General features: G+C 41.7%; 1 protein-coding gene across 1 annotated transcript in view; it reads right to left on the bottom strand.

Annotated features, from left to right (window-relative positions):
- COL11A1 (collagen type XI alpha 1 chain) overlaps positions 1–24,134 on the bottom strand; it is a 700,769-nt gene that overhangs the window by 653,476 nt on the left and 23,159 nt on the right. Inside the window, exon 2 of the mRNA XM_030205574.1 lies at positions 9,821–9,988. Coding sequence (XP_030061434.1) covers positions 9,821–9,988 — 168 coding nt within the window. The remainder of the gene's footprint in view (positions 1–9,820; positions 9,989–24,134) is intronic.

Below are 24,134 nucleotides of genomic sequence, written 5' to 3'. Positions count from 1 at the left end.
CTTCTATGCTAAACCCTGTTCTGCATATTAATTTAGTTGGCAGGCATGGGTTCTCTAGCGGTAGAGGAAATGTATGAAGAATCATTTTAAGTTAGATTGGTTTATATGGTGAGAGTGTGTGTTTGATATTAAGGATGTGAGACTTTTATGTGTTTATGGAAATTTAATAAAGTATTTTATATTGATTCAAAAAAGTCTAGAACAGTTATTGTTGTAGTAATAAGTGGTGTAACTAGATGTAAGTGAATGAATATTCATTATGGATATACTGAAAACCAGACTGGCTGGGGTGCCTCCAGGACCAAGTTTAGAAACCACAGCCTTAACTGACAAGCTCAGCAGAGTCCTTTGTCCTCACGAATGGTCTCTGCTTCTCATAGCAATATGGAAAAATTTTCATACCTAGGGTATTACTGTCATAGATATCTTTGTGACAGACAGCAACAACAAGTGTCTTCTGCTTCAGAATTCCATCATACCACAGTCCATCCAACGGTGCATTCATGATCCCATGGACATCTCATTTTTTCTAGGCATTCCCTCCAATTCCACTAATCTTGAAAGTCATTCAAGAAGCAACACATGATACGATAAATCTCATCTTAGTTGCTCTGAATTGAACATGCCAGGCATGGTACCCCTTGCTCCACAAACTGATGATTGACAAACTTCTACATTTTGGTTCTTATCCTCACCTTCTTTCACAACAAGATAGTCGAGTTTTATATCCCAATGTCAGCAGATTAACTCTCACTGCATGGAGGCCCTAAGGTCATCAACTGTAACCTTTCCGCCACATATACAGAACATTCTCTCAGCTGCTCATAAACCCATCACTAGGAAATCATATTCTTCAAAGTGGAAGTGGAAGTGGTTTACCATCTAGTGTAATTCAAATCATTTTGATTCCTTCTGCAGCTCCATACAAGTGTTACTCGGCTATTTATTGCATCTATCAGATTCAGGCCTTAAATACATATCTCTCAGGGTTCATCTAGCAGCAATTTCCTTCTACTATAAAGACCAGCAGGTGAAGTGTTTTCCAACCCATCCTACAGTTCATTGTTTTCTCAAAGGACTTCTTCAACTCATACCTCCTCTACAGAAGCCTCTTCCTTTGTGGGATCTTAATTTGGTCTTAACTTAGCTGTTGCAGCCTCCATTTGGACCCTTGGCATCTGCTTCCCTACAATTTTATGGAAGACATTTTTTCTAGTGTCCATCACTTCTGCTCAAACAATTAGTGAACTTCAGGCCTCAGTCCACTATCCTCCTTATCTTCGCTTCTTGCCTTCAAAGGTTGTACTCCACCCCAAATTTCTCCCTAAAGTGGTGACTACATTTCATCTTAACCAGAACATTGTACTTCTAGTATTTTTCCCAAAGCCTCACTCTCAACCAGCGGAAGAGCAGCTGCATACCTTAGATTGCAAAAGAGCATTACTTTTTTATCTGGACAGAACAGATTCTTTCAGAAAATCATTAAAGCTTTTCCTTTCCTGTCAATCTCATTCTCTCAGTTTATCTGCATCCAAAACAAGCTTATCCTCATGGGTAGCTGACTTTTTGTTACAAGCAAGTCCACCTTGATCATCCAAGTCATCTTGGACCTCACTCTATAAGTGCTATTGCTACTTCCACTGCACAATTTCAGGGTGTACCTCTGCTGGATATTTGCAAAGCTGCAACACGGTCCATGCTTCATACTTTCACTCAACATTATTGCATTGACATTGCTGCAAGGAATGATGCAAATTTGGACAAGCCATTCTTCAGTCTTTATTCTCCTAAACTCTGTTTCCATCAACCTTTATGACTTTTTCCAGGTTGCTCTTACTCTGTTTATACTACTGAACCCTCAACTTGGGAGTCACCATGTGTGACTGCATTTTCCTGAGTCATGGAGAAAGCATAGTTGCTCACCTGTAGCAGGTTTTCCACGTGGTACTCAGGATAACACCGAAACAAAACCTGCCCTTCGACCCCTCCATCAAGTTTCATCACAAACAGTTTCAAGACCATCCATCTTCTCCATCTCATGGATCCAATTCAACTCCCTGATTCTTACCTTTACCTATGGAGCTATTTACTGAACTGACAGACCCCTGACATCGGTGAGGTAGGAAGGCACCCGATTGACCTGATTGACTGACTTCTTGTCTATCAAGTAGAAGAGCATGTCCAAACAAGCAGCTTGCGGAGACCGTAACTACATGTGTCTGCATTATCCTGAGTACCATGGAGAACACCTGCTACAAATGAGCAGCCATGCCTTCCTCTGGAGTTTTCTGGAGCTCTCAGGAGTAGCCAGACAGGAGGACTATGCCACAGTGCACAGGCCTCTTATAACCCCTATCACACTTTGCCATGCCTGTTCACACACAGTCCTACAGCAGACATGCATGAGTTCCAGATGGAGGAAGGGGGAAAACAGTATTTTGCCACACTATAAATGTTCACTTTTCAACTTATTAACATTAGTTATGAATCTCTTAATATGAGTTCTTTTCAGCTGTCACGAAAGCAATTTTCTGGCATTATCAATATTTTAGCACATCTTAGACATTAAGTAGTATAAGTTCCCATGGAGTTTATTTCCCTTTTCACAATAAGGAGATTCTGCAAGGTATTAATATCCCTAATCAGCGTATGTTACTCATTCAGCCTGTTCAGCTCAGCCATTAATTTATCATATTTCACCTACTTTTGTTTTTGTTTGTTTGTTGTTGCAGATAGTAAAGTTATCTCTCTGCATATGACAGTTTTGATAATGTTCCACAAAACAGAAATAAGATAAGTAAATTAATTTTATAAAATGCGAAATATTTATGAAATATGAGTGAAGATTATGTGAAGAAATGATTATTGGGATATATTGGTTTATAAGCACAAAAGTGTTGCAAAAATTATCATTTGAAAGTTGAACTGATGAGATCTATCAGTTAAGGCTGTGCAAGATGTTATAAGCCTTTGCAGTTTGAGGCCCACTTTTTCTTTTAAAATAGTTGAAATCTGCAACAGCTTCATGAGATTGGAAATAAGAATCATCTCCGGATTCTATATAGCGCGACGGAAATTGCACGTGCAAATGCGGTCATATTCTGGAGATGCATGCAAGATGAATTAAGGGGGCCCTTTTACTAAGCCGCGTAGACACTTATGCATGCCCAACGTTTGTCAATTTGGAGTTACCACCCAGATACCGTGTGGCCCTTGTGGTAACTTCATTTTTGATGGGCGTCCACTACGCGCACTGGAAAATAATTTTTATTTTCTGGCGCATGGTACAAAACGGGTGGTAATCATCATTCTATGTGCATTAGCTGGCGGTAAGGTCTCAGACCCAAAATTGACGCGTGCCAGTTTTGATTTTGCCACATGTCCATTTTCAGTTAAACGTTTTTAAAGGCCTTTTTTACAGTCGCGCTGAAAAATGGATCTGCGTGTGCCCAAAACACGCGCCTACACTAGCACAGCCCATTTTTCGGTGCACCTTAGTGAAAGGACCCCTAGGTACACAGGTTATAGAATAGAGACATAAAGCAGATATGTGCATAACCAGTAATTAGTGTCAATTAGCACTTGTTAAGGACAATTATTGATTATCACCAATTTAGCCAATTAATTAACAAGCCGTACCCAAAAATTGAGCACCTAACTTTGGGAAACCTTTACAGAATTTGGTGGTAAGAGTTTGAGTCATGTTGTGGATGCTAGAGTGGTTTGAGTGACTGATAAATACTGAGACCAGAACAATGACTGAGTTGTAGTTTTCTATATGATGAGCACTATGGAAAACAAAGCTTGTGTTCATTCACTAAAACGTCATCTAAGTCAATAGTTTAAACGCATGTCTGAATTCAATATACTGTATATTCCTTTTTGAACATAATAAATGATCCTATATTTAGAACTCTATATCAAATTGAATGTGCAATGCTGATTGATTTAAATTACCTCCTTAGCCAGAGCAAGTAAAATGAAACTTTTGACCTTCTGATTATGGTAAGTCATAGCAAGGTAGAATGGATGATAAATACATGCAAGGGCATACTGTAATTTCTTATTAAATCAAGGTTAAACTCTCAGTGCTACTGAATAATGGAAAAACATCCCAGTATATGAGTTTAGACTAAATTAGCCCTTAAATAATTTACTTACTTAATCTTAGAAGCTTTGTGGTTACACTAGAGAACACATTTGTTAAATATACTATAAAACCTAGCTGACTAGTCAAGATGTTTCTCTTATTGTGTTTAGCACATGGGCAACATTTGTCATGCTCTAAATGTGTGGCCTTCTTATGTTTTAACCCTAGAGGTATACCAGATGCTGTAGTGCGTATTCCCTCCATAGTAGATATGCCAATTGATCTAGATCCCTATTTTACATAGAACATGTAGATCAGAATTGAAATGTCCAGGCTGGACATGCTTAGTTCTGGTGGTATTTTATGAATAGCCTTTTAAAAAATATTTGAAGGATTGCATATGTATTTTCTGGCATATGCAGTGGGAGCAGCAAGTTGAAAAAATGAACAGAATGAACCTGGCAGCTCCCATGTAGAAGAAGTCAATGATTTTGCAACTTCCACTAGTAAGTGGTACCATTTTCACATGCAGCTGCCACATTTTACAGAAACCTACACGTGTAAATGTTGGAACTTATGTAGTGAGGCTGTAATTTTAACTTGGTTTTATTTTGGAGGTGGAAATGAACTACATGGATTTAAGGAGCATGCACACTTTTTTGTAAATGTAAATGTGCCTTTGATCTGGTGTAAAAAATCTGATGTGGAAAATTTTCCCCAGGCACATGCATTCCTTTTGTAAAATGGGGAATGTGCTTTACATGTAGCTGTAAGTCACAAGACTCACCCACACCAGGCCCAAACCACATCCCCTTGAAATTTCCGCTGGGTGTGGATCTTCACATGTAAATAGTGACTTTCTAATATGCCGAAGTAAATGCTGCTATTGCATGTGCCAAAGAAGGCTTCTTTCTGGGGTTCATAAAATGTAACATTTATAGACAACTTAAACAGGTGTGCTTGAAAATTCTTTTTAATCAAGCTTGTGTCTCTCAATATAATGGAGAAAATGCACCCTTTTTGCCACATTTTCTTAAACTGAATTGTTTGCTATTGATTTTCTCCCTATCCACATAGGGCCCCTTTTACTAAATAGCGGTAAGCCCAATACAGCTTTCCGCTCGCTGTACAGGAAGTACCCCCCCCCCCTAGCGTGCTGTCATTTCCAGCTCTACAAAAATGTATTTATTTTTGTAGTGCCGGAGTGTACCCAGCAATAATCGTGCAGTGCCGCGAGCTGCCCGGTTACTGCCGGGTTAACATGGGAGCCCTTACCGCCACCTAGAGCTCCCCACCTGAAATGGCCACAAGGCAAGTGCTTTATTTGCCGCCTGGCCATTTCCTGTAGGAAAGTTAGACTTCCCTTTTACCAGCTGTGGTAAAAGGGGGCCTCGGTGCGTGTAAAACACACATCGATGCCAACACCGGCCCCTTTTCGCCACAGCTTGGTAAAAGGGGCTATAATTTGTAGAATAGGTGCTTGGAACCAACGTCCTCATAATCAAAGCCATTCTGGTGTTTTTCTCCTTTATCCCAGTGTTAGTTTTCTTGTGTCAAGAGTTTTAATGTTTGGAATTGGTATGCGCCTCGTGATGATAACCTCTTTATTTTCGATATTGAAAACTCACTATTGGAGCAGATTGTTTTTCTCTTGAGAACTCTTCTAAAATTCTTGGGGTAGAGGTGGATAATACCTTTAGGGCTTTGTTTACTATGCCGCGCTAAGATCTCTTTGAAACGACTGCAAGTTGTGCAGAATACAGCAATGCCACTAATTTTTTCTTTGGGCAGATATGATTCCCTGACCCCTCATATGATTAAATTGCATTGGCTTCCTGTTGAGGCACAGATCTATTTTAAATTAGGGGTTACAGTTTTAAGCTATTGTAATAGTGAAGCCCCTCTTTATATGGTGGATATGGTTCATTTGCATTTAGGATGTAAATACCCTTCAGTGCAAAAGATTAAGGGCTCCTTTTACCAAGTTGCGGTAAAAGAGGCCCTGCAGTAGCATCGATGCATGGATTTGCTGCACGCTGAGACCTATTTTACTGCTGGGGTAAAAAGGAAATGGCTGTGCAGTAAGTAAACACTATTTAGATGAGGGTAAGGGCTCCCACGCTAACCTGGAGGTAAAACAATAATAATAATTTCCGGTCACGCTGGAAATGGTGCGCACTGGGGGGTAGTACTGCTGCCGGCTCCTGTGTTAGGCCAGCGGCAGTGCCAGATTGGGATGTGACAAAGTGGCTAAAAGGGCCCCTAGGTCTATTCAATTTTTGTCTGCTTCTCTTTCATATCAGGCTGCAACTTTATGAACCTCATTGTCTCTTGATCTTAGAACAACAAGAAATTACCAGCTTTTTAGGAGGTCGCTTAGGACCTTTTTATTTAGGAAATATGTACTATTTGTTTCTAATTAAGTATTGGTTTAACTTTTGTATTACGTTAGAGATATCAGTTTGTATATTTGTCATTGATATTAGATTGTATCATTTGAACTATGGATTTATTCTTTAAATCATTGTAACCTGCGGTGAACTTTTCTGGCATCTGCGGGCTATACGTCCTGTATAATAATCATCATCATCATCATCATCATCATAAGTAATCGTTGATAGTCTAGGGGTTGCAGTAGCTTAATACCTAGTAGTAGTACCTTGCAACTACTGCTAGTTGCTATAGATTCTATTTTGAGTCCAATGCAACAGGGGCAGGAGTAATTAGGGAGTAACCCTATCACACAATCTCCAAACCACCAGTAATTTAACATAGGCCTGGGAGTGGGGCTACCTGGGGTGGAGGATAGGGCTTGAGTGCATGTGTCTACAGGGGTCAGGGTATCTTTGCTGAGGAAGAGGGGGGATTTCCAGACCAAGCAGCATTTTGACAGCACCAGCCCTTTTAAGAAAGGCTCCCCAGGAGAATCAGGCTCCATGTCAGCGGCCGATGGCCTCAGGTGTAGATCACAAATGTTGTTATTACTTTACTGTGGGAGCAACTGCTGGTAAATGACTACTGTGGTAAACGAAACTGCAGTAAAATGCTATATTTTACCAAAACTAATTAACTTCTTCCCTTTATGTGTGTGCGTTCCCAAAGTCAGGAAAGCATGAACTCCTGAGCTATGGCAATAAAAGTCAAATTTCTCACAAATTTTTGCTATTCATGATAATGAGTGAGGAGTTCATTTGTATCCATGGCAAAATTTCAAAAAAGAGCCCTAAACCTACGACATTTACGACAGATCAATATATTGGGCTCTATATCTGCTCTAGATTTCCATTAAGGCATCAAACGAGTCTGTGTACTTTTTGTACTTACTATACTTTAATAGCAAAAGCTAACACTCAGTAAGGACAAAGACCCTAACCGTTGGTAGTGTGCAGCCTGTCCCCTTACCAGAAAAGGTTCCTTACCACCTATTTCCCCAGATTCTATATATGGTGTTCAAAACTGCACACGGAAATTTGGGTGCACACTCAAATTCCATGTGCAATTTAAGGGGTAGGGCTAATGAGGGGGTAGTGCACACCAAATCAACAGTACTGCCAGGGTAGCACGGGTGTCCAGTGGTAATTCTGAAGTTGGAATTCGCTGTTTCCTGCGGTAGAAAATAATTTTCTATTTTCTACTACAGGGGGCGTTCCCAGCGGTAATCGGCAGTGTGGTCACATAAGTACATAAGTATTGCCATACTGGGAAAGACCAAAGGTCCATCGAGCCCAGAAACATGTTTCCAACAGTGGCCAATCCAGGTGACAAATACCCAGCAAGATCCCAAAAATGTACAAAACATTTTATACTGCTTATCCCAGAAATAGCGGATTTTCCCCAAGTCCATTTAATAACGGTCTATGGACTTTTCCTTTAGGAAGCCATCCAAACCTTTTTAAAATTCCGTTAAGCTAACTGCCTTTACCACATTCTCCATCACATTGATGCGCGCTGCCTGATTACCACACAAATAGCATGTGAGTGCTTTCCGCCAAGTAAATAGGCAGCGGTAAGGGCTGAGGCAGTAAATAGCCGCATGCTACTTTTAATATTAGCACACGACCATTTACTGCCCCATTAAAAAAAGGCCTTTTTACCCACCATGATAAAAAATAGTCCACCACGTGCCAATTTCACATGCCCAAACTAGCGCAAGCCACTTTTTACAGTAGCATAGTAAAAGGGCCCCTAGTTGAATAATGAATCAATTAGGGCCAATAAATGGGTACTAATAATTATCAGCACTAATTGGCAACAATTAGAATTTACACACACAGCTAGCTAGGCATATTCTATAAAGAAGAGGTGCAAATTCTAGTGCAGGGATCTGAAAAGGGGCGTGGCCACGGGTAGGCCATAAGCATTCCAAATATTTGCCCACTCTGTTATAGAATACATCTGATCTGCATCTAATTTAGGCGCAGGTATTTACACCAGGTTTCAGTTGGTGTGAATCCTCATGCTTAAAATTTAGGCATGGGTCCCAGTGCTAGTAGCCAATAGCATTTAGTGCTCATTTTTTTGGCACCATACATAGAATTTTGTACATTAAGTTTAATCACAGTTAGTACAGATGCACTTAGGGGGAAACTCTATATATGAAACCTGGAAAATCTGTGCAGAAATCATTTTCACCTAAGCACATTCTATAAAATTTCCACGTGATTTATAGAATACGCTGATGGCCATCCACGTGGCAATATTTAGTTGCAAGGAATTACGCCAAGTAGAACCTGGTGTAAATCCCAATGCCTAAATTGGGTGCAGAGCAGCTATATTCTATAACACTGTGAATAAATTGTCAGAACGCCCATAACCCGCCCATTCCATGCCTATGGCCACACCCGTTTTGGTAATGCACATTACAATTTACATGCATCATGTTATGGAATGTGCTTAGGGAATTCTATGTGTAAGTTCTAATTAATGCGCCTAATTGTTTAACATCCAATTAACAGCACTGATTGGCTTGTTAACCAAATAAGCTATATGCAGTGTTATGGAATACGCTTGGATTTCTGCACAGAAATCTAGGTGTGATATATAGAATCTGGGAGTTAATGCCTCCTCTTGACTGCATGCGGTATATACAGTGGGTTAACTGCTTATTCTACACTCATAACCTGCACATTTCCTGCCCCATAATGCACTAAGCAGTTAGCACAGTATTTTTAGCAGACTGGCTGAGTTTTGCATGTGGTAGCTGTTACTGTGGGCCCACACTAACAGTTTTATTGTGTGCAAAATTCTGTGCTAGTTAACAGACCCCAAAGTGTATAGTATCTTCATCCAATAGGGCTTTATTTGTTTCTTCTACTTTCATTAAAAAATAAATAAAATTTTCCTGCTTCTGACTCTGAGAACTCTCTAGAACTTCATTAGGGGGTCTTTTACTAAAGGTTAGCTCGAGTCATTTGCAGCAGGGCCCATAGGAATAAAATGGACCCTGCTGCAGATAACTTGAGTTAATCTTTAGTAAAATACCCCCTTAATCTTTTAAGAATTGCAAACACTTTACAAATGTTTTGGAAAATAAATAACTCTCAATTTCAAATATTTATATTTCTATAGGACAATATATAGGTCAGATCAACTTCAGTTTGGTCAGCTGAGTCAGTGAAACAAATCACCTGACTAGCTCATCCTTAATGAAAATACATTAAAGTGAAAATAAAATGAACAAAACAAATCATGACTTAAAAGATATTACTATTGGCTTTCTTAAAACCTTACCTGGGAATAATTGCTTTGTTGGAGCACTGAGTTGTGCATGTTTTTGAACTGTGAAGGCAGTGTCAGATCCTCGTGAATCTCTTCTGTTTGTGCAAAATCCTGTTGTTTTTGATATTCCATCAGGTAAGCTGTGAAATCCTAAGGCTTTCAGTACATCGATGGGTTCAGCTAAGGAAAAAGAATAGAAAAAAATAAAATTGTGTATGATTTCTTGACCACATCACAATATCTACAAAACAAAATAATTTAATACCGATATGGTAAAATTGTATTGCTCTGAGAACAAGGAGTCCTTTTACTAAGATGTGATAATGGATTTAGCGTGAGCTAATAATTAGCATGTGCTAAATGATAAGATGCCCATTATATTCCTATGGATGTCTTATCATTTAGCATGCACTAAACATTAGCATGTGCTGAATCTGTTAGCACAACTTAGTAAAAACACCCCTAAATTTGGTGAAAGATTTTATTTTATTTTTAAGTTATATGTCAAATAATACACCAAAGAGCAATCACTTTTAAGAAAACCATGCATTACATATCAAAATAATATTCTAGGAAAAGGAAAAATATCAGCAAATAATCCTATAGGTGCACACTTATTAGACCACAAAAGAGCTGTAAGATTTGTCTAATATACAACTGCTGTACTGAGCTTTCATTTATGAAAGAAGGGTAATTCCAATAATTGGAATCCAATGCTAGAAATACTCACCAGAAACTATTACAAAATTAATCAAATTTATTTTAACTCACAACTACTTCCGCTTTAACAATGATATCTATCTACAAATAATGGGCACTGCAATGGGCACCAGGACAGCACCCCAATATGCCAACCTTTTTATGGCTGAGCTGGAAGAGACATTTCTGAATGCACACCAGACCAAACCTCTAAAATACTACCGGTACATCGATGACATTTTTATGATTTGGACGGAGGGTGAAGAATCTCTGAAATAATTTCACTCTTCCTTCAATACATACCATCCTACAATCAGATTTAAAATTGACTACTCCCCAGAAAAAGTCAATTTTTTGGACACCACAGTCTCAATCAGTGATGGCTGTATACAAACATCTGTATACAAGAAACCCACAGACAGATGCAGCTACCTCCACAACTCCAGCTTCCATCCTGCACATACAAAAAGATCCATCATTTACAGCCAAGCCACAAGATACCACCATATCTGCTCTGACCCAGGGGACAGAGACAGACACCTTAAAAGCCTGACTGCATCCTTCAAACAGAAAGACTACAACCCCAAAATAATCTCCAAAAATATTGCCTCCTCCCTCAAAACACCCAGGGAAAATCTGCTACAGTACAAAGAGAAAAAAAAACACAGACAGGATCCCCCTGGTAGTGAAATACAATCCAGAGCTGGAAAAACTGAGGAAAATCATAAGAGATCTACAACCTTTGCTCCAGGAGGATGAATTATTCAAGGAAATATTCTCATCCCCACCAGTACTGGCCTTCCGACAGCCACCCAACTTCAAACACAAGCTTATCAGAAGTAAACTGCCAACACAGACTGAAAGGGAACAGAAAGGAACACGTCCTTGTAATATATCTAGCTGCAAACTATGCCAAAACATTTCACAGGACCCCACAGTCAGGCACAAAGGAAGGATATTCAATATAAAGGAATCTTTCACATGCTTATCTTCCAATGTGGTATATATCATTCAGTATAAAAAATGTAACAAAGGTTGTTATACTGGAGAAACAGGCCAGATGCTTAAGACAAGATTCAATTTACATAGACATCACATGAACAATACTGCCAGTAGGGCCCCAACCCCGGTGGGACAACACTTTACAGAACCAGGACACCGTACCAGTGATTTCACAGTGAGAATACTGAAAGGTAACTTTAAAACAATACAGGAACATAAAACCTTTGAAATCAGAATGATTGAATATTTTGACACCCAACGGACAGGACTTAACAAAGATCTGGGTTTTCTAGCCCACTATAAACCATAAGTTGTATTTCACTGCTTATCACCTTCCCCCCCCCCCCCCCCCAAATATCCTGCTAGACTATGGAATGCTTTGAAGTCCCCATGCACATCTCCTACCCACCCTGCTAGACTATCTATGAGGGACTGTTATATACACTGTCAGCTAACACATTTGCTTATTTCTGATCTGATGAAGAAGGGCAACCTTCGAAAGCTAATCAAGAAATGTATTAAGTTATGTCCAATAAAAAAGGTATCATCTTATTTTTTTTTCCATGTTTTAATTTTGTTTGATTTCTATTGATTACCTAATGCTAGAAATGAAAGGCAATTTTTACTTCAAGCTATGGGATCAGCAGAAAATCTCATTTTCATTTTACGAAAGGATTTGTGAAATATTCACATTTATAAAGCTATTCATCATAGACATCAACTAGGGAAAGGTGATAACTAGTAAAATATTCTACTACTTTATTTCACTGTTTAAAAAAAAATAACAGAAAAGAATATTTGTAGTGAAAAAAAGTGGTATTCATTATATCAGAGGCGTACCTACGGGGGGGGGGGGGGCATGGGAAACTGGACCCCACAAATTTCATCCAGGTTCCTGGTTTGGCTGGCGGGGTCCCCAACCCCCGCCAGCCGAAGCCTTCTTCAGCGCCGGTCTCCGGCGCAACCTCGTTCGCTGCCTGCCCCTGCTCTTCTTTCTTCTTGCTTCTCCTGTGCACGCTGATGTTCAGCGTCAGCATTCACAGGAGGAGCAAGAAGAAAGAAGAGAGGGGGCAGGCAACGAACGCGGCTGCGCCAGAGACTTGGGCTGAAGAAGGCTTCGACTGGTGGGGTTGGGGCCCCCCGCCAGCAAAAGTATTTGTTTGTGAGGGGAAGTGTTGAGGCGAGGTGAGGCAGTGGGGGAGGGCAAAGAGGCGAGGTGGTGGGGGTGCGGCACTCAAAATGTGCCCCCAACCTCGGGCTCTGGCCCCCTCCCACCGTGAGGTCTGGCTACGCCCCTGCATTATATTTTACTGATTTCATGAAATGTTTCCTTTAAATTATATTTTATGGGGAAAATACTAGAGAATTGGCCTTTTTATGAGTTTTGGTTTACAAAAGTCAAGAATCTACTTTGACATTTTCATTTTCTCTACAAATATTCTCCTACAGCTCAAAAGATATATTATTAGTTTACTGTGTACAAGGGTTTACTTAGGGGCCCTTGTACTAAGTAATGATCCCTGGATTCTATATAGTGTGCCTAGGGCCCCTTTTATCAAGTAGCAGTAAGCCCAAAGTAAGTACCGCCGGGCTACCGCAGCAGCCCGGCAGTAGTTCCCACCCCCAGCGTGCTGCGTGCTGCCTGGTTACTGCCAGGTTAGCGTGGGATCCCTTACTGCCACCTCAATGGGTAGCGGTAAGGGCTCTCCCCCTCAAAATGGCCATATGGCAAGTGCTTCACTTGTCGCATGGCCATTTCCTGAAACAAGAGAGACCTACCTTTTACCCGCTGCGGAAAAAGGGGGTCTTGGCGTGCATCAAAAACACACGCCAATGCCAACACAGGCCCCCTCTTACCGCAGCTTCGTAAAAGGGGCCCCTAGAGATCTGCACCAAAATCAGCGTGGATTCTATAACAATGTTTACAACTCAAATGGCTTAATAAGCTAATGAGTGCTGATAATACCATTAACGAGCAATAATGAGCACTAATTGGCACTGATTAGAAATTAAGAACACTACTCAATAAGCTTATTCTTTAACGATCTGCGTCAAACTTCTAATGCATGCAGGCAAAAAGGGACATGGTTATAGGCAGGGAAATGGGCATTTCCTATGTGTTTTGAAATTTACACCTGTACTTATAAAATATGGCTCAGTGCACCTAAATCTACACGCTGGGATTTATGCCACATTTTCATTGGTGTAAATGGATATGTGTAAATTTAGGTGCTGAAATATCAACTAAGCATATTCTATAATCGGCACCTAAATCTAGGCGCTAATTATAGAATACTCTCATTCGGCACTGATTTCAGGGCTGATTTTTTTTAGGCGTCTTAAATAGAATCTCCCCTAATAGGACTACTCACGGGTAGCACGAGTCAAATCGACCCTACCGCTGGGGTAGTGCGGGAACCTGGAGGTAGTTCCAAAGTTGGCATGCGCAGTTTCCCACAGTAGAAAATAATTTCAATCTTCTACCGTAGGGGGTGTTCCTGGCAGTAATTGGCAGCGCAGCCACATTGCTGTGCACTGTCTGATTACCGCATGAGTAGTGGCCATTTAGGTGGCGGTAAGTGCTCCCGTGGCAACCTGGCAGTAATCTTAAGTGCTGTGCTAGAAATTATCATAGCGCCAGAAATGGCGCATGCTTAAGGCAGAACTACCACCTGCAGCCGCATTGGGCCGCAGTAGTTCCAGGTTGCTGCTTGGCAACCCTTTAGTAAAAGAGCTCCACAATGAGCAAGCCTCCTTCCCTAGAGAGGTAAGGAAAAAATGCAAGCAGGGTTCATTGCCCAGTAAAAAAAAATTGATTCTGTCAGCTGTGACCTTTAGCAGAACAAACCATTATTTTTGTGCTACTGCTGAATCTGTAGTAATCGAGGGTGACGTTAATAGTTCAAGATGCTAGGTAACACTGGTGGGGATTGACCCTGCCACCCCTGAATGTCAAGTCAGCTGCTCTAACCACTAGGCTGCCAGGGCTGTAGTCACACACACATGGACTGGTAAGGTATGCCCCCTCCAAGCAGTATACTCCAGGTCCTCTTGCAGCTGTTCACACAGGTGCACTGTGGTCTCTTTATTAAAAAGGTACTTAGCTACACATTCTTTATCAGTCAGGTCCAGGAACCTGAGCCTGGGCTGGTATACCTTCTGCACCTGCCCTCGCCCCTACCCCCGATGTGCAATCAACCAGCCCATGAAGATCTCAGCCATCACTCTGTGCTGCAGCCACAAACACACTCGCACACACACACACAGAAACAATGGGACAGCAAGTCTGACAGGGACACACCAAAGACAGACGAAGTGGCTGCAGAACCCCCCCCCCCCCCCCGCCCCCATCCACACACACATAAACAAACACAAAGACATCCACATATGGACAACCATGCCAACTTGCATACAGGGATTATATACAGGGTGGGGAGGGGAAGTGAGGGCAATAGTGAATTAGGTAGTGGAAAGGGAGGGATAGACAGGTGTAGAGCAGGTATAGGTGAGAAGGGTGTAATCAGGAGCAGTAGGGACAGAATTTAAATGAAATGGGTATGGCGTTGGGTCAGAACACACACCAAGATCATAAAATATCACCAGAAGCACAGTAGAGAACACAAACACACTCTCCTAAAGACAAAATGGAATACTTTTAAATACAAATTATAGCACCTACGTAGATCAGCACTGATGTTAGACATCATCACGTTCTGTGACATTTGCTGGACTCAAATTCTATGCCAATTTGATTTGTTATTTGCTGTCAATAAAATATGTCAGAGCCTAAATGCTAGCAATCATTCCTAATGGGATATTAGCTGTGATCCCACTACCAGGTACCACTATTGGGATTTGAACCCACCACTCCTGAATAACAAGTCAACTGTTATAACCTCTAGACTACTTCATCTGCTATGTAACCTACTCTCTCAGTCATCTCCATAGATCCATTAGGAGGGCAGTATGTTCAGGTCATATGCCAATTCCATATATGCAATGCCCTGGAAATAAGATACTATGGAATATGGAGGTGGAGAAAGGAGAAGTGATGTAATATAGTAATGTCATGCCCCACTGTGAAGAACAAGGAGACATCTATCATGTGCCTATGAATCAACCTTCCTCTCCCTCTCCACCCTTGTCTCCATACAAACAGAAGACTTCAGTATAGCAAACATTACTACAGACGATTCTCAGTATACATTTGTCCCCCACCTAACACACCCAGGGGACACATTAAACAGTCTGTGTTTCCCAAAATAAACATTTTTCCATGGGATGGGTCTGTGCTAGAAAGAAAAAACCTTTCTATTTTTTTTGGTCTCAATCTAGCCAGGTAACTTGCGAAAGATGTGTATGCTGATCAGCTGTTATTGCAGGACTTGAACCCCTGTCAGTAGCATCAAACAGTGGAATTCAATAAGTGGTTTGAGACTTGGTGTAAAGAAGAAGGTTTTAGATATATAAGGTAATACATGGAAACATAACAGGCTGTACTGTAATGATGGGCTACATCTTTTTGTGATGGGAAAAAGGATCCTTGGGGAGAAACTCAGATAGTAGTATGTTTCTAGACATTTAAACTAGAGGGTGAAGGTGACAAAAGAAACAAGGGAATTCAGAACATCACCCCCAGAATAAACTGAGCAGAGGGAAAGGTCATGTAAATATAGAAAACCACCTAAACTCACTAAGCACATGAAAGCAAAGAGCACAAATGCTCGTTGTCTAAGTAAAAAGGTTCAACACTTGCAAGCCCCGATGTTTGAAGAAAACTTGGATATTGTTGCTATTACAGAGACGCGGTTCAATGATTCCTATGAATGGGATGTGACCATACCGGGCTATAATCTTTTTAGGAAGGATAGAGAGGGCCAAAGAGATGGAGGAGTGGTACTGTATGTGACAGACAATATCAGAGTGGCTGAAATGTGGGGAACCTGGGAAAAGGAAGAAGCTTTATGGATCAACCTGGAAAGAGAAGACGGAAACTGTATCCACATGGAGGATATCTGCAGACCTCCGGCACAAACGGAGAAGTTAGGCAAAGATCTGATAGAAGATATTCAAAAGATTGGTATGAATGGGGAGGTGCTACTGTTGAGAGATTTCAATTTGTCAGACGTGGATTGGAATGTTCCATCTGCAGAATTGGAAAGAAGTAGGGAGATTGTGGATGCCTGTCAAGGTGCCTTGCTCAGACAAATGGTGCTGGAACCCACAAGGGAAGGGTTGATTCTGATTGACAATTAAGTTGTGTGTACAATTTGGTTGTATGGTCAAATGTGTGCAAGAAACTCAAAGTTTTAAAACTTGAACTTTCTGACACAGCATTTACAGATAGCTTGTAGAAGGCACAGCAGAGTCTAGTTCAGTCTTCATTCCCACCCCCTCCCCAGCTCGCATCCACTCCTAGCACAACTCTTCATTTATAGTCATTATTCTAATTAGGATAATAAGAGAAGTATTTTCATTAGAGTTTTAATTACATTGAATTAGTTTCTGAGAAGCAAACACTAAATAAATTACACATTATACCATATAATCTTAAGGCTCTTTATATTCATCTTTAATATCCCTAATACCTTAAGAAGTTCTAATTAAACAACTCTATAATACTAAGATGCAGACAACAGTTCAGCAGTGAGAGGGATGCTATCCAGTCTTTTGCACTGAGTGTCACATGTATAATTATCTCCCAGTTGGTGAGAGGTTATATGTGTGTGCATGGAGGAGGGTTTTAGATTTCTTAGGAACTCGGCAACATTCTGGGGAAGGGGAAGCCTATTCCAAAAGGATGGGTTCCACCTTAAGCAGGATGGAACCAGGCTGCTGCTATCAACATTTAAAAAGGAGATAGAGCAGCTTTTAAACTAGAAAATGGGGGAAGGCCGACAGTCACTCAAAAGCACATGGTTCGGAATAAGATATCTTTCAAAGATATCACCAAAACAGGGAAGATAGGGCATCCCAATAGCAAGGTTGCAAGAGAAACCATAGTAGACCAGGTGTCATTAAATAAAAAGCAGACAAATTTTCAAGATTGCACATTATCACTTTCAACTGCTGAGCAAGATGCAAATAGGAACAACAAACATAGTTTGAAATGTTTATATGCAAATGCCAGAAGCTTAAGAAATAAGAAGGGAGAATTAGAATATATTGCACTAAATGAAAAAAAATAGATATAATAGGCTTCTCTGAGACCTGATGGAAGAAGGATAACCAGTGGGTTACTGTCATACCAGGTTACAAATTATATTGTAGTAATAGGACAGATCGAATTGGTGGAGGGATAGCATTATATGTTAAGGAGGGCCCTGAATCGAATAGACTAAAAAGTCTGCAGGACACGAAATACATCTTTGAATCCTATAGATTGAAATTCCATATGTAAAGGTGAAAAGGATAGTAATATGAGTGTACTACTGTCCACTTGGCCAATTAAACTCTGGAATTCGTTGCCAGAGAATGTGGTAAAAGCAGTTTGGATATCTTCCTAAAAGAAAATTGCCTAAACCATAATTAAGATGGACTTGGGAAAATTCATTGCTTATTTCTAGGATACAAGTATTTGTCAAAAAATGACTATGGCTTATATCATCTCAGGGGCGTATCTGGAATCCGGCGGTAGGGAGGGCCAGAGCCAGAGAGAGGGGGGGCACATTTTTGCCTCCCTTCCCCCCCCCCCCGCCGCCGCCACCGCCTATCTCCACCCCCCTCCCCGCCGTCAACCCTCCCCCACTGCTTACTTTTGCTGGCGGGGGGCCCCAACCCCCGCCAGCCGAGGTCTGACCCGCAGTCTTCAAATTTCGTCTTCCTCCGTGGCCATGCTGCAAGGAAGTAACGCTGCAGTGCTGACCCCACGCAGATACGCCCTTGTATCATCTCCTTAAATCAACTAAACCAATATCAAAATGTAAAGAGGAGGATATCTCTCAAAACACTTGTCTAGCTTAAATGAGGTGGAGTCTCATATCATTAGACACTACTACTAGTAGTAGTAGTAGTGTCTAATGATATGAGACTCCACCTCATTTAAGCTAGACAAGTGTTTTGAGAGATATCCTCCTCTTTACATTTTGATATTTCTAGGTTAAGCAGCATAAATAAAAAATGTATTGTACTGTTTTCAGATCTTACTGGGTACCTGTGACCTGGATTGGCCACTGTTGCAAACAGGATACTGGGGTTGACGAATCTTTGGTCTGTCCCAGGATAGCAGTGCTTATGTTATATTCTTACACAGAATCCAGGGGTATATGTGATATTTTCTGGTGAACAATACTAACAATACTAACTGTACCTGATATACTGGAATAACTATGTTAACAATACTATGTAAGCCACATTGTGCCTGCAAATAGGTGGGAAAATGTGGGATACAAATGCAATAAATAAAATAAAATAAAAATAAATTGTTTAATATGTGCTAAAATGACAGTTCTGTAATGGAGCTGCTATTTTGTGCACCTATCTAGATCTTATTCTATAAAATAAGTAGGTACCCACTTTCCTTTTGGAGAATATTTGTGTAGCAGGGAAATACAGGCATATATTTTATTTATTTATTTTGACACTAGTAAAAAAGGCCCGATTCTCACACAAATGAAACGGGCGCTGGCAAGGTTATCATGTAATGGCGATTATGTTTTTAAGGGAACCGTTAGGAGAAATGTTCTGTCATGATAAGTAATAATTGGGAAGGGTGTATAATGAGTAATATGGTCCAGGGGTATGAGATATGGATTGTTTTATCTATGTTTTTTTGTTGTTGTTTTAATCTTTCTTTTTTGGTGATTTTTATTTATAGTATTTTTTAAAAGATAAAGAGTATGCAGACTCCATCCATGTCCAGCATTTCTCCTCTCTTCCCTCCCCTCCATCCATGTGCATCTCCTTCCTGACTTCCCTCCCCTCCATCCATCCATGTCCAGCAACTCTCCATTCTCCCCTGCCCTCTCCTCCATCCACCTATATCCAGCAAATTTCCTCTCTCCCCTGCCCCCTCCATTCATTCATCCATGTTCAGCAATTCTCCTCTCTCCCTTGCCCTCCCTTCCCATCTATCCATGTCCAGGAACTCTCCATTCTCCCCTGCCCTCTCCTCCATCCTCCCATATCCAGCAAATTTCCTCTCTCCCCTGCCCCCATTCATCCATCTATGTCCAGCAATTCTCCTCTCTCCCCTCCCTCCCCTCCATCCATCCATGTCCAGCAACTCTCCATTCTCCCCTGCCCTCTCCTCCATCCATCCATATCCAGCAAATTTGCTCTCTCCCCTGCCCCCTCCATCCATCCATGTCCAGCAATTCTCCTCTCTCTCCTGCCTCCCCTCATGACCTGTCCAGCGATATCTTCTCTCCCTCTGCCCTCCCCTCCTCTCCTGTCCAGCGATCTCTTCTCCCCCTGCCCTCCTCTCCAATTCCAGCCATCTCTTCTCTCCCCCTGCCCTCCCATCCATGTCCAACGATTCTCCCTGCCCTCCCTCAGCTCCCTGACAGCCCTCCTCTCCATTCCTTCCCCCCTCCCAGCGTTTAACCCTTTTACTTTCAGGTGCAGCGACGGCAGTGAAGAGGACAACACAGCTTCTCCCTTCCCTCACACAGTGTCCCGCCCTCACGGAAACAGGAAATGCATCATCGCAGAAGGTGGGACACTGTGTGAGGGAAGGGCGAAGCTGGAGATGAGCCCGCTGTGTTGTCCTCTTCACTGCCGTCACTGCGCCTGAAAGTAAAAGGGCTAAACACGCGCAAGGGGGGGAGGAACGGAGAGGAGGGCTGTCGATTGGGGAGCTGAGGGCGGGAAAGAGAGGAGGGACCGTCCGAGAGCTGCCTGGCTGCAGCACTGCTGCACCAGGCAGCCCTGCGTTTGGGGGGGCAACAGCCAAGGGAAGGTCACGGTTGGGCTGGGGAGGCTTAGCCTCCCCAAGCCTCTTATACGGGGAGCCTATGACTGTCCTCCCATCCCATCCGTGTCCATCAATTCTCCCTTCCCTTCCTCCCTTCCTCCCTCCCTCCCTCCCTCCCCTCGATGTCCCACGATTCTCTCCTCCTAACATCATCTCGCCTCCAGCGTTCCCTTCCCCCTCATTGTTCCGCCCTCTGACGTCATTAAATTTTGACGTGAGGGCAGGACAATGAATGGGAATGGATGTTACGAACCCAGGCATCCAGACGTGGAATGTAGGAGTTGCTAATTATTATACAGGATTTGTACTCTACATTTTCCTGAACATACTCAAGTTCAATGTGGCTTACAATAAATAAAACAACAGGCACGGTTTACAATACCATAAGCAAAATATCAAGAAACAGCAGAGTAGCACAAATAAGAACTAAATAATAAACCATTGATGGCCAGTTACAATCTAACACACTCCATCAATGGGTAGAAACCTCTCAAAGAGGAAAGTTTTCAGTCTTTTCTGAAATACTAAAGTAATCAGGCTGACCCTTTAGCCATTGGCAGTGAGTTCCACCACTTAGCACCTTGGTATCTAAATGCGGAGTGAACCAACTTATAACGCACTCTCTTGCAATCTGGAAGATGAAGTCTAAGGTAGTCCCTAGAACCTGAGGTTATATTGCGTAGGGGAATAGTTATTAAGGGCTTTATGTAATCCAGTGTCATGCTATATAATATTTGAAAGACAAAAAAATAATTTTAAAATTATCCTGGCTTTAATAGGCAGCCAGTGCAGCTTGCATAATAAGTGGCTCTATCAAAACACAATGATTTGACGACAAGCTTAAGCGTGTATTCTATAAACTGCACCAAACTTTAGTCGTAGCTTATAGAATACCTTTTCCATGGGTATTTTTTGGCGCTGAGTTTTTAGGTGCCATATATAGAATCTATGGTCTCCTGTTGTCTATATATGAGTATATATTCTTTTAAAACTTGATTACTGTTATAGTTAATGTTCTTTTAAATTAAAGTTCTCTGTTTTTATTGTTTTACTATTTTATAGTTTTAATATGATTTTAATTATTTAATATTTTGAGATTAAGTTTTGATTTATAATGATGCTTTAGATTCAATTTGTATGTTTTTTTATCTTGTAGTTTTTTTACCCCTGACACAGCCTGAGGACAAAACATGGCCACGTCAGGTAACTGCTTTAATAAACCACTTCTCCTTTTTTATTCACTCGTTTCTGTGGTTTTTATGTAATCTGCTTTCATCATGTTGATATATAGAATCTAGCCCCATATACACACATATGTGCATTTATGCTAGTATTTTGATCATTTATGCATATCCTAGGCACCTAAATATTGGCACTCTCTTTATAGAATTACCTGATAAATTATTTAAGATGCCCTAATGAATGTACATCCTCACTTCAGTTCTGCTAAATTCCCTAAACTTCCATTTAGTGTTAACTAATATTCAGATCATTTTTCTCTGCATGTACGGGCCAGTGTGCATGGCCATCCATTCAAAAGGCAGATCTGAAAATCTGTAGTTCCAAAGCATAATGAAATCCTGGTCAAAATAAAGCCATTAGGCTCTGATAATGAAAAAACATTTAGTTACAATTAAATTCTATAAATGGCACCCAAAGTTAGGCGTGCAATTGGCAAAGCAGTATAGAATAGGGTCAGTTGTGCACACAGCATAATTAACTAATTGGCACTAACCCCTGGATTCTATATAACGTGGTTTGATTTTGGCGCAGAAATTGCTCGTATTCTAATAACAACGTGCGTAACTTAATTGTTTAACAAGCTAATCAGCACTGTTAATTGGATGTTAACAAGCAATTAACAGCACTAATTGGCATTAATTGATACTTATGCACATAACTCGCTAAGTGTATTCTATAACGTTGTGCACCTTAATTCTAAGTCGCATAGTTGAAAAGTGGATGTGGCCATGGGCAGGTTGTGGGCATTTCTACAATCTATGTGCATTATTATAGAACGCACCTATTCTGCTCCTAATTTAGGTCTCAGGATTTACACCAGGTAAAACATGGCCTAAATAGATGCAACCAAATTTAGTTGTGTGGAGAGGCACTGGAAGTATTCTATATACCATGCAGAAATTAAGCCTATTCTTTAAAATTTAGGCATACTTTAGGGAATACGCCTAGGCGTATTTTTTTCCGTGTAGAATTTTCAGGTGCCATATATAGAATCTAGATCTAAATGGGCAATAAATACCAATAATTGCCATTAACAACCACTAACTGACACTAATTTGACATTGTGCACATAACAGACACATCCTATTCTATAAATAGTGAATAACTTCTCTCATGTGCAACTGGAAAGGGGTATTAATGTGGGAGGGGCATTCCAGCATAGGCGCCCCGTATAAGAGGCTTGGGGAGGCTAAGCCTCCCCAGCCCAACCAACCATGAAGTTTTTCCCCTGCTGCCTCCACCCCGCGAGGTGCACGCTTACCTGCTCCCCAGCCACGTCCTCGATCATCTCTCCCATCTGCCCTCACTCCCCGATAGGCAGCCCTCGTTTCCTTCCTGCCCCCCCCCCACCGTACCTTTAAATATTATATTTTTCCTGGAGTTGCGGGCAGCGCCAGCATTGAAGGCATCAGCAGGCTCATCTTGGCTCCAGCAGCCTTCCCTCGCAAGTCACATGATGGCTCCGCCCTCTTCTGACATATTTCCTGTTTCTGCGAGGGCGGAGCCATCATGCGACTTGCGAGGGAAGGCTGCTGGAGCCGAGATGAGCCTGCTGATGCCTTCAATGCCGGCGCTGCCCGTGACTCCAGGAAAAATATAATATTTAAAGGTACGGTGGGGGGGGTGGGAGAAAGGAAATGAGGGCTGCCTATCGGGGAGCGAGGGCAGACGGGAGAGATGATCGAGGACCTGGACATGGGTGGATGGAGGGCAGAGGAGAGGAGGGTTGCTGCACATGGTGGATGAAGGGGAAAGGAGAGGGCAGGGGAGAGGAGGGTTGCTGGACATGGGTGGATGGAGGGGAGGGGAGAGGAGGGTTGCTGCACATGGTGGATGAAGGGGAGAGGAGAGGGCAGGGGAGAGGAGGGTTGCTGGATGTGGATGGAGGGGAGGGGAGAGGAGGGTTGCTGCACATGGTGGATGAAGGGGAGAGGAGAGGGCAGGGGAGAGGAGGGTTGCTGGACATGGGTGGATGGAGGAAAGTGAAGAGGAGGGTTGCTGCACATGGTGGATGAAGGGGAGAGGAGAGTTGCTGGACATGGGTGGATGGTGGGGAGGGCAGGGTGGAGAGGTGGGTTGCTGGACATGGAGGGGGAGGGAGGAGTGAGGAAGGAGATGAGATGAGGGAAAAGGAAGAGAGTAGAAAAACTGCACATGGATGAAGAAAATAGGCAAAAGCTGGATCCACTGGACAGTCAAGTCTGCGGAGGACCCAGCTTTTACTTACGGATATAGGACAAGAAATGAAGAAGATAGGCGGAAAGTAAACAAATACATGGAAAGGAAGCCCTGGAAACGGAGTTAAGAGGACAGATAGCAGCAGAATCGAATACTGGGCCAGCACAATCAGAAAAACAAAGTCACCAGACAACAAAGGTAGAAAAGATCATTTTATTTTCATTATAGTGTTTGGAATATGTCCACTTTGAGAATTAGGTGTTCAACATTAAAAGTTTATATTTATTTACT

This window comes from Microcaecilia unicolor, chromosome 6 (assembly GCF_901765095.1).
Source record: "Microcaecilia unicolor chromosome 6, aMicUni1.1, whole genome shotgun sequence".
Classification (NCBI taxonomy): Eukaryota; Metazoa; Chordata; class Amphibia; order Gymnophiona; family Siphonopidae; genus Microcaecilia; species Microcaecilia unicolor.
The sequence above is the reverse complement of the archived record's forward strand: the minus strand, read 5'-3'. Positions and strand labels throughout refer to the sequence as shown.